The sequence below is a fragment of the Equus przewalskii genome, chromosome 2 (genome assembly GCF_037783145.1).
Source record: "Equus przewalskii isolate Varuska chromosome 2, EquPr2, whole genome shotgun sequence".
In the NCBI taxonomy this organism is placed as follows: Eukaryota; Metazoa; Chordata; class Mammalia; order Perissodactyla; family Equidae; genus Equus; species Equus przewalskii.
Genome location: NC_091832.1, coordinates 71,693,512 through 71,705,746, shown reverse-complemented (window position 1 = coordinate 71,705,746; position 12,235 = coordinate 71,693,512). Strand labels below are relative to the sequence as shown.

General features: G+C 36.1%; 1 protein-coding gene across 5 annotated transcripts in view; it reads right to left on the bottom strand.

The window, feature by feature from the left end:
* Positions 1–12,235, bottom strand: part of NAF1 (nuclear assembly factor 1 ribonucleoprotein) — a 63,055-nt gene that overhangs the window by 21,709 nt on the left and 29,111 nt on the right. For all 5 annotated transcript variants that reach the window (XM_070608547.1, XM_070608541.1, XM_070608550.1 and 2 more), the window contains one exon: positions 2,788–2,881. In XM_070608547.1, the coding sequence (XP_070464648.1) occupies positions 2,788–2,881 (94 nt within the window). The remainder of the gene's footprint in view (positions 1–2,787; positions 2,882–12,235) is intronic.

Genomic DNA, 12,235 nt, shown 5'->3' with positions numbered 1-12,235 from the left:
TCCAGCCATGTACATTTCCTTGAGCAATTTTTACCCAAAAAATATAATCACATTTAATCACAAAACTCCTGTTTTGTAAGAAATTAGTCTTCTTTCTCATTCTAGAAATTCCTTCCTACAAAGCACTGATTACTTACTGATATACAAAAAAGTTAGACTTCACAAAAGCATCTTCCTCTGAACAGATGAAGAACCATAGAACTCACAGTAATTTTTATCACTTCCCTTCTCAAAAAGCAAAAGCATTATCCCACTAGTCTGGCATAATCTCCAATTCTTGTAAGTGCCACAAATGTTAAACTGATCTACTTCAGCAAAGAGAAAAAAATACACACAACAAGTTCTTAGAAAATTAGGGCAAACGGCAAGAATACTTTGTCACATCACATAGATAATGCCACATCTACCTGAGAGAGGAAATATATTAGTTCAGATTATTAAAATTCATTCAAAAAATTTCAATTGTATCCCAGTTAATTTCAACAGTTAGTGCTTCTAAGTTCTGAACATACATATAAGTAAGAGATCATGGATCAACATTTTTTAAGTTAGATCTGCACCTGGAATAAAGATGATGAGTAAAGACTGATAATGATAATGAGCACTAACAAAATTCATTGTCACTCATCTCTCCTTTCTAATCCCTTTCCCAAAGAGTCAAATTATATGAAAATAAAAGATCACCTAATCCAATATTCTTACTTTATAGAAAAATGAGAAAACAGGACTCAAAAGACTAATATTACCACCTGGCCAATTTCAGACCGAGTTACCACTGGAACCTAGATCCCTAGTTCCAAGACTTCCTGTAACAACACAACTACTGATTGTGTTTCCGCCGTGTAAAAGACCCATGCTTTTATTACTATGATTCTAGGTGGTACACAATTTCAGGTAGTTGGGTTCAAACAAATTTAAGAGTTTGTACCATATATTGATAGAAACTTTCAAAGGCTATGAATACTCTGAAGGTATGTACTTAGTACAAGATCCTTAATTTCATGAAATCTCTCCACTTCTACCTGATGGATAATATCTAATTAGCCTCTTGTATTTTCCAAGTTAAAAAAAAAGAACAAACCAACATAACTTCTAGAAGAACTGCAGAGTACAAAGCCAAATCCTCTCTTTTCATATTTGGGTACTAATTTGAATTTGTAGATTTTTTTTGCATAATATACTAATACTTGTATTTTCTTTTTTGTAATTTGATCCAAATAATGTTAGATATTTTAGGCATTCAAAACAGAGTAGCTTGTGCTGACTGTAATTCATTCAATCTTTATTCCCACCAACTTGAGAATTTTGCTAGTCTATTAGGATGTGTTAGTCAAAAACCTATTCTGAAAATGTATTATTCCATGTGTACCATATAGTTTATATTTTTTTCCTTGAGAATAAACATTGCAACCTAAATTTTTTCTATATATATCAAGTCTAATAAATGCTCAACTCATACTATGTAATCAAGTAATTACCTGTTTGGTTTACTTATGCATATTATTAAAGACCATAAAATAACTTAAAAACTAGTAAACGTAATGACGAGAATCACGTAAAGAGTTTTAATCATTGTGATTTTTGTAAAAAGAAGTTTCACTTTATCAGAATTTTGATTAATAAATTGCATAAGTACAAAATTATATAAGTATTAATTTTTTTAAATATTGATATGGGCACTGTTAGAAAAAGGTCAAAAGATAAAGTCCCATTTCTACCACTGACTCATTATACAACTGATCATAAGAGGAAGTGACTTGAATTTTTCCATGTCCTTGAAGTCCTGTAAACTAAGGGGGCTATGAATAATCCAGGTCTTCTGTCCAGTTCAAAAATCTCATGGATTTGTCAATGCTGAGTTCTAGTCTCAGATGTGTCTTACTCTGAGAGTTAATGGCAGCTCCAGTAACTTCAAGGCCTTTCATAGACCTACCTCACATCCTGGGGCTAAAAGAAATCTGTAATATCTAGTTCTCTATAATCCAATAAGCTTCAGATTTCATGCCGTTAATACCAGTATTAAATCACAGAACTTTCTAATTTACATGTTTACAAAATAAAATCAAAGGCGGTAGGCAGAATAATCCACCCTCCTCCAGAAAAAAAAAAAAAAAAGGTACCACAACCTTAATCCCTGAACCTGTGAATATGTTACCTTACATGAAAAAAAAGATTTTGCAAATGTGATGAAGGTTAAGGACCTTGAAATGGGGAGATCATCCTGGATTATGCATGTAGGCCCAACCTAAGGAGTCCTTAACAGCAGAGCAGCTTTCCGGGCTGTGGTCAGAGAGAGACGTGATGACGACAGAAGAAGGGGCAGAGAGAAGGGACATTATTGGCTTTGAGGATGAAGAGGTCCATGAGCCAAGGAATGCGGGCCGCCTCTAGAAGCTAAAAGGAACAAAGGAATGGATTCTCCCAGAGCCTCAGGACAGAACTCAGCCCTGATGCCCAGTGAGACCCATATCAGACTTCCGGCCCGTAGAACTGTAAATAGTAAATTTGTGTTGTTTTAAGCCACCAAATTTGTAGTTATTTAACAGCAATAGAAAATGAATACACCAAACCATACAAAATGCTGAAGAAATAGGTCAATAAAAGCAGACTTTAAATTTTTATAAAGACAATGTATTTATGGATTACTTGTATAAGTAAAAACAATATATCTATTCGAACTCAATGACTTACATATTTCACAGAAAATTCACTAGTCAATGTCTTTGATTTGATTATTAGTGTATGCTTGGATACAAATGATAATTTTAAATAAAATTACTTACATACCCAATTGCTCAATAATACTTGAAACCATCCCAAGAGGCTTTAATTCAATATCTTCAGGCAGAATAATAGTGAGCTCTTCAACAGAAGGTAGTTCCTGTAATAGAAAAAAGCATTAACCTTCCTCCAGCTTCAACAACTTAACTTTAGACAACGGGACATAGTTTCCATTTAAAGTACTATACACATTTATGAAGATGGAACATTAAGTACTTATGCCATCTCCTTGATGTTATCTTTTCCAGTGCCTGACAGCATTTCTCCCACCTGCAACATCTCCGCGTGGCAGTGATGCAATAGGTCTAGAACCTACACTCCAGGCTGGCTAGACCAAGAACACAGACAAGAGTACCATTCTAGATTTTTGCAATCACTCTTAAACAAGAGAACAACAACAAAAACGCTATTCTTAAGGAATCCAAGGTAAAGAAAAGAGACAATTCACATAATAATTCCCAGAGACATTCCACTTGAAAAGAAATAATTCTACTGGTCACTGCAATTTCTCCACAGAAGAAGAGTTCTCTCTTAGCTGTCTTAATTTAGGTGAAGTAATTATTTGACTCTGATTAAATAGTGGAACAGAGAAGCAGCAATCTTTTCTGGGGCTGTGTAAAAAAGAGATAAATATAAACGTCTGGCCTGTTCAGAAAAAATACAGAATTCCTGGAAACAGAATGTAGGCTTCAGCCTAGAAAAGCTGTGAAGGTGTTGCCTGGTATCTTCCCTCGCAAGTTTAAAAACTAAATTTTTTACATCTACAGATTTCTCTTTTCTGACCCAGCTGCTAACTGTATCTCAGTTGCTATAGAAACTAGATATTGAAGTAGAGCTGAAGTTGAAGAGAAATCTAAGAATAAAACTGATCTTAGGTTTTAAATTAAATAAACAGCTTTCTATTCTTGACCTTTGCCAGAACATCATTATTAACTCTGAGAAGGAAGTTTTTCCTTAAGAAGGCTTGAAAGTGCAAAGAGCCTACTGACAGCATATTAGGAGTTAGTTTGGGAGGAGAAAGATAATTTTTTGGAGAAATATTGGCAAAGAGAAAATCTAAATATGCAGTGTCCTGCAGATAAATTATCATGGGTAATCATTTTTCTCTATAGAGACGTAATCAAGGTTTTTAACAAAATCATTTAACCAGAGTTAAAGTATAACTTGCTTCTGGGAGACGCTATTTTCCCATCAAGAATTATTTAGGAAGTGCCGCACTAAGGGTTTCAACCAGCTCAAGGCAGAAGACTTACCTCTGGATGGTTAGTCTGGCTGGCGTTGGAGGAAATGAGGATGTTTTATATGTCAGAATTTTTCTGGGTACTTTTAGGGAGAGGACAACCACTTGTCATTTTATCATATTAAATTCAGAAAGCCTCTTCTTGGCAAGACTATTGTTTGAAAGTAGTCCAGTGTGTATCAGAATAGAGAAGGGAGTTCAGTTGTTAAAAGAAACTGGTAAAGAACACGTAATGTGGAACAGCCTTGTTTAGGCAGTTCTTAGCTAAAGAAACCCCACACCCTGTGAACCGTAAGAGTGGAGCACTACAATGGCGTGGACTGCAGGCAGGAGGGTTTGAATAACATTTTAGAGGGCAATTGTGATATGGGTCTCACACTGATTTTGGTTCTGGGAGTGGCACCTCTTCTAAGTGGCAAATGGCATTTTCTAATACAGAAGTATAGTGGCCGTCAGATCTGCCCCCTTGCCTAACCAAATTAAGGTAAGATCTAGAGGAAAAGCTTTCATTACTTTTGGACTGTTATAAACCCCACTGGTTAAATGAAGTCAGGAGTGCACAGATAGAAGAAAGGGTAGGTAAGTCTCCAAAAGAGGAAGTGCTGTTAGATCTTTGATAAAAACTTCTGAACTGGGTAGGAGGGCAGACCACATGCCATCAACACTTGGGACACAAAATCAATGTTATTCTCAAATAAACAAATGCTATTTGACCACAAAATGAAAGGCTCTCTGTTCTGCATGTTCTATTAGAAAGAATAAAGGCCCAGGCAATATAATTATGTTTCAGCACAAATCTAAACTCTGATACTGTTTTGACTTTTTTTAACTTTAAAGTCTAAAAACAACGCATATTCCTGTTTTTATTTTTTTAGTTTAATTAATTTCTGAGGTAACACTTCCTTATAACATTATATAAATTTCAGGTGTACATCATATTTCAATTTCGATGTAGACTATATCGTGGGTGTGTTTGGTTTTTTTTGGTGAGGAAGATTGGCCCTGAGCTAACATCTGTTGCCAATCTTCCTTTTTTTTCCTTCTCCCCAAAGCCCCATACATGGTTGTATATCCCAGTTGTAAGTCCTTCTACTTCTTCTATGTGGGATGCAGCTACAGCACGGCTTCATGAGCATTGTGTAGGTCCAAGCCCAGGATCTGTACCCTGGGCAGCCAAAGCGGAGCACGTGAACTTAAGCACTACACCACCAGGCTGCCCCAACTACATCATGTTTACCACCCCAAGTTTAATTGCCATCCATCACCTACACATGCGCCCTTTTACCCCTTTTGCCCTCTTCCCTCCCCTTTCCTCTTTGGTAACCACCAATCTATTCTGTGTGTATGTTTATTTGTTGTTGTTGTTTTTATCTTCCTCATGAGTGAAATAATATGGTATTTGGCTTTCTCCCTTTGACTTATTTTGCTTAGCATAATGCCCTCAAATCCATCCAGTGTTGTTGCAAATGGCAAGATTTCATCTTTTTTACGGCTGAGTAGTATTCCATTGTGTGTGTCTGTGTGTCTCGTGTTGTGTGTGTCTGTGTGTGTGTATCACATCTTCCTTATCCATCCGTCCCTTGATGGGCAGACAGCCTGCTTCCCAGTCTTGGTTATTGTGAATAATGCTGCAATGAACATGGCGGGGAAGGATCTTTTCAAATTAGTGTTTTCATGTTCTTTGGATAAACATCCAGAAGTGGAATAGCTGGATCACACTGTAGTTCCATTCTTAACTTTTCAAGAAATCTGTACTGTTTTCCATAGTGGCTGCACCAGTTTACATTCCCACCAGCAGTGTATGAGGGTTCCCTTCTCTCCACATGTCTCCAACACTTGTTATTTCTTGTCTTGGTAATTATAGCCATTCTGATGGGTGTGAGGTGATATCTCATTGTACTTTTCATTTGCATTTCTCTAATAATTAGTGATGTTGAACATCTTTTCATGTGCCTGCTGGCTATCTGTACATCTTCTTTGGAAAAATGTCTGTTTGGATCTTCTGCCCAATTGGGCTGTTTCTTTGTTGTTGAGTTGTAAGGGTTTTTTTTTTTGTATTTTGGATATTAACCCTTTCTGAGATATATGGTTTGAAAATATCTTCTCCCAATTCATAGGCTGTCTTTTCATTTTGTTGATGGTTTTCTTTGCTGTACAGAAGCTTTTTAGTTTGTTGTAGTCCCACTTGTTTATTTCTTCTTTTGTTTCCCCTGCCTGAGGAGACATGACATCCAAAAGGATACTGCTAAGACTGATGTCAAAGAGCATACCATTTATGTTTCCTTCTAAGAGCTTTATAGTTTCAGGTCTTACATTCAAGTCTTTAATCCATTTTAAGTTAATTTTTGTGTATAGTGTAAGATAAGAGTCTACTTTCATTTTTTGCACGTCAGTGTCCAGTTTCCCCACAACAATTTACTGAGGACACTTTCCTTTCTCCATTGTGTTCTTGGCTCCTTTGTCAAAAATTAGCTGTCCATAGATGTATGGATTTATTTCTGGGCTCTTGATTCTGTTCCATTGATCTGTGTGTCCATTTTTGCACCAGTAACATGCTGTTTTGATTAGTGTAGCTTTGCAGTATATTTTGAAATCAGGGAGTATGATACCTCCAGCTTTGTTCTTTCTTCTCAGCATTGCTTCAGCTATTTGAGGTTTTTTGTTCTTCCATATAAACTTTAGGATTCTTTGTTCTATTTCTGTGAAAAATGTTTTTGGGACTTTGATAGGGATTCCACTGAACCTGTAGACTGCTTTAGGAAGTATGGACATTTTAACTACGTTAATTCTTCCTATCCATGAGCATGGAATATCTTTCCATTTCTTGTGTCTTCTTAAAACTCAAGTAGTACAGAGGGATACAAAATAAAAAGCAAAATTCCCCTAATCTACTCCTTTCAACCTCCCAATTCCTCTCCATAGACAGCTGTTGCCAACAGTCTCTTTCAAATAAATTTACTATGCAGATATAAACCTTACATTCCTAAAATTTAAAATGTTTTACTTAAATAAAATATCCATATTGGAATGCAAGTTATCTTTTCACCTATCACATCTTGCACATCTTTCTACGTCAAAACATAAATATCTAATTTTATTTAAAACTCTTATGGTACCTGCCTCTTTTACCATTACACACAATGACACAAAAACATTCTTTTACATATATATTTGTGTAACTCCTGTGATAAATTCTTCTAAGTGAAACTGCTAGATCCAAATGTGTGACCATTTTTAATTTTGACAGATACTGCTAAATTTCCTTTCAAGAAGGTTATATCAATTATACTTCCACAAACAATGTATGAGAGATTTTCCTAAATCTTTGCCATCAATGAGAAGCAAATTTTAAATCTTTGCCAATCTAACAGGTCTAAAGCAGTATCCTGCTTTAATTTGAATTTCTTCATTAATCAGGAAGACTGGGCATCCATTCAAGTCTCCTGGCTATCTGAATGTGTTTATGAATTATTTGTATATTTTACACATTTTTCTTCTGGAGGGTTTATCATTTTATTAATTTATATGAGAACTTTGAGTTTTTAAGAACATTTTCCCCTTATCAAATACGTAGCAAACATCTACTTCCTTACCTCCCAGCACGTTTTTTAGCATTTTCACTGTTTAAGGAACTTTGCCATTTTAATTTTTATGTAGTCCAACTATATCAATCTCTTCTTTCTTTTGGCGTTTGAAATGTGTGTCACATTTAGAAAGACCTTCCCCATACCAAGATCATTTTTAAAATTCCCTGTTATTTTCGTTGCTTCTCTATTTTTATTTTTAAAATTTGCATATGTGGTCAATTTGCGATTTTTTTCTTGTATAAAAAGCAAGGGAGAGATTGGTTTTCTTTATCCAAATTACTAGCTGTTATCCCACAGGCTGTAGAATAATTCATCTTCTCCCTTGCTGGTTTGAAAAACAAATTTTAACATACACTAAATGTACTTATGTATTTGGGGAAATTTCTGCTCAGTTCTATTGTTTCAGTGTGAATACTAAACTATTTTAACAACTGTGCCTTTTGTAATGTTTTCATATTTGGGAATAAGGGCTAGTTCCCCTCCACTCAATCAATATTTTCCCCTTGGAATTTTTCTAGCTACTCTCACACATTTATTTTACTAGATAAACTCTAAAACTATTTTGTCATATTAGTGTTTTTAGTACTGATTAAAATCCTATTTAATTATAGTCATCTTCTTATAGGTCCCACATAATCCTCAGGCTTATTTGAAGCTAGTTTATATTTTATTTGCTATTATAAATTCCTAGTTATTTAATATCTTCTATTGCTATTACAAAAAGACTCTCTATAGAGAATTGTTTGAACACAGAAAATATCGTGCTGAAATTTATGTCTAGTGATTTTCTTGTGTATTCACTCTATCATATTTTCAAAAAATAAGTCCTCCCCTTGGTGGGAATGCAAACTGGTACAGCCACTATGGAAAACAGTATGGAGATTTCTCAAAAAGTTAAAAATAGAAATACCCTATGACCCAGCCATCCCATTACTGGGTATCTATCCTAAGAACCTGATATCAGATATCTCAAGAGTCCGTTGCACCCCTATGTTCATTGCAGCATTATTTACAATAGCCAAGACGTGGAACCAGCCTACATGCCCAGAAACTAATGATTGGATAAAGAAGATGTGGTATATATACACAATGGAATACTACTCAGCCATAAAAAAAGACGAAATTGGCCCATTCACAACAATGTGGATGGACCTCGAGGGTATTATGTTAAGCGAAATAAGTCAGTCAGAGAAAGACGAACTCTATATGACTCCACTCATAGGTGGAAATTAGTATATTGAGAAGGAGATCTGATTGGTGGTTACCAGGGAAAAGGGGGGGTGGGGGGAGGGTACGGAGGGGGAAAAAAAAATAAGTCCTCCTCCTCCTTTTCAATATCAGTACAACATATTTTTTACTTTTCAAATGACATTGGTTGGTATTTCCAGAATATGAAGTGTCAAGCAATTGTGATGATAGTGGGCATGATGTCTGACTCTTTATTTGGAATGTTTCAAATGTTAAGCATAATGATGCATTTTGATTGGAATTTCTTTTTAATAATTAGGTTGATAAAGTATCCATCTATTCTTATTTGTGTGGTTTTTTAAAATCAGAAATGACTGTTGGACTTTATCAAATGCCTTTCCATCATCTTCCGAGATCATTACAACACAATTTTTACTATAGGTTAAGCAGGTCCGTCTATAGGGTCTGATGAAGTCCTGATGTTCTCTGATGCCTACGAGACATCCAGCATGAGGAAGACAAGGGAAGGTACACAAAGCCAACTTATTTGTAGTGAGGCCGGGTCTTATACTTGCGGTCAAAAACAGAATCTGGCAGGCTCCCTTAATTCCTATTGCTACCCTGCTTTCCACCTATGTATTAACAGAATGAAGTTTTGCGTACAAATGGGAAGGATGCCTGATTTCATGAAGAACCAAACTTAGGGGAAAAAACAGACAGAGACACTGTTATCTGTGATCACCACCATATTTCTAACTCCAGTTCTGCAACCCCAGTACCTTGTAACACAGGAACGGACAGTTAGTTTTCTGAGTATTCCTAAAAGAGGCCAATGAAGGCATTAAATTGCTTCTTGAGAGTAACAGACCTACCTATAAAAGTGATGTGCATGAAATCTCTATTCCAAATACTCTGCAGAACATAAAAGGTATGTAAAGAATTAAATATTGTACAAAATCTCATAAAGAGATAAGTGAAATCAGCCTAGCACAACTCCAGGCTGAGATCAGTAGTGAAACCAGCCTAGTACAACTCCAGGTTAAGAGCCTGTTACAGAGTTTGCCTTTGAAAGCCCAGTTAAGTCAAGCAGTGTATTTGCTTTGAAAATGGCACACATTTTGGGGACTGAATCAAAGGAGAAAAGACTTATTTGTTCCTTTTAAATGAGCATGCTAGCAAGAGGAACAAAGGGGGAAAAAATCTCCCAAAGATCCTCAACAAGAACTCACCCAAGGGATGTGCCTTCCATGAAGATTTTTGGCAGAGAGGCAGAGCTTTAGGAGGTTCAAAGGGAAAGTCCCTTCGATTGCCATGCCAGACCAGACAATATAAGATGTTGTCTTGATGTCTGGATGTCAAATGTTACTTTCTCTTCCCTAACTTCTAAAGTACTGGACCACCATCGAGCCTAGTCACCCTTTACCAAACTGCCAGGCTGCTTTTCTTTCTTGTAAACACATTACTATCTAAAATCCTATTTGCTTACTTGCTTCAAAGTCCATTTCCCTAGCTAGACAATAAATCCAACAGTAACTAGGACCTAGTCTGCCTTGCTCATCCCTACAGCACTGGAACAATGACTAGCACACAGTAGGGGCTTAGTAGACATTTATTAAATGAACTGACTTATCTGATCAGTCCAAGCTAAACAAAAAATCTCAGAAGAGGTCACAGTCTTTTTCAGGCAGAGCAAAAATCAGATAATGGAAACATAATTCCTAGAATTCAAAAGAAACCTCAGGGAATGAAAAGGACTTCAACTCAATCTTCTCAAAAAGGAAGTAAAAAAGGCAGGCTTCCAAGGAAGTTTCGCTGCCCAGGATTGATGTGTAGATACCTCAGGTTTGCAGCAGCAAACACGATTACAATTCTTAGATTAACACTTCGCTCCCTGATAACGCAGCAGCTGCCCCCAGAAAGATAATGAATTAATCTGCTCAGTCTCATATTCTCCTTGAAGGAAATAAAAATCAATCACTTTGCTTTTCCATGAGTAAGGAAAGGATGTGTATGTGTGACAGAAAAGACAAGAAAGACACACTCCACTAAGGGGAAAAAAAGGCCAGAACACATACTGAAGGCTACTACCATTTTGACAGTGCACATAGGACATAAAGAGTCAGAAGTAAAAGCAAACTGACAACCTTAAAAATGGCAAGGAGAGGTGATGAGGGAAACCTGGGATAGAAAGACCTTCACTACATAATGAGCAAAAGTCAAGTGTACTGAAAATAAAAGACAAGAAGGCTATTTACTGCAGGTTAGGAAGATTAAAGCAGGAGCATGGGTTACCCTACAGCCCGCAAGGAAAGATGGACGAGTGAGTAGGAAAGATTCCTTTTACTCTGCTTTTCCAGTCCTAGACACTAACTACATTTGGTTATTTAAGTTTAATTAGTTAAAATTAAACAAAATTTAAATGCAGCCTTTAGTTGCACTAGCCACATTTCAAGTCCTGAATAACCACGGTATTAAGACAGCACGGATACAGAACATTTCTATCACTGCAGGAAGATCTACCAGACGGCACTGCTTTATATTCCCACAGAGCCACAGAGCCCTCCGTTACAAAACATATACCCAGGTATTAACAGCACTAACCTACTGTCAGCCATTAATACAGGTATAATTTTAAGATCAAATTATAACAGCATGCACCATATTACTATGAAGTCTTAATGCCAACCTTAATACTCCACTTGGGAAATGAAGACTGTGATAAATCTATATTTTCATCATTATTATTTCCCAAAATTAAAAAGAAACTAAAAACCTGTTTTGGAGGTACAGTCTCTGCAACCAGAGATAAAGATCTATATCATCATTTAAATAAAATTAATATTATGTTTAGTGACTCAAAATCAAAAGAAGAGTAAAAATAGTTTTTCTGGACATATTTATTCAAAATTTCTATATCTAGTAACAAAGAGTAGGCAAGGAAAGGAAGAAAAATATTTCATTCATACCATCAGCAAAAGAAAAGGCCACATGGAAATAAAAATCCGCAGACACATCACAGCATTTGGCAAATGAATAACTAAAATTCAACATACTAAAGAAATTCAACCATTTATTTCCTACACACCCTACAGTTCCAAGTCAAGGGCTTTATTGAAAGGCAATATGGTCCAAGCAAACAATTTAAGAAAGCTTACATTAGATGATACAAGCATCATTTACCACAACAAAATATGCTACAGTATTCAGAAACCAGAGTCAGGAAGCTCAAATGACCAAATTGCGACGTTGCTACGCACGTCTCCAGAAGTACTAAAGATACAGCAGGCTGGAACCTACCTGTTACTAGCTCTAAATCTGCTCCTCCCCACTTATTTTACCTCAGGCAACTCGCCTTCTTTCTGGGTATCAATTGTCTTATTTATAAATAGTGAGGAAACTAAGCAAAAGTTCTGAATAGTTCGTACAAATAGCTAACAAT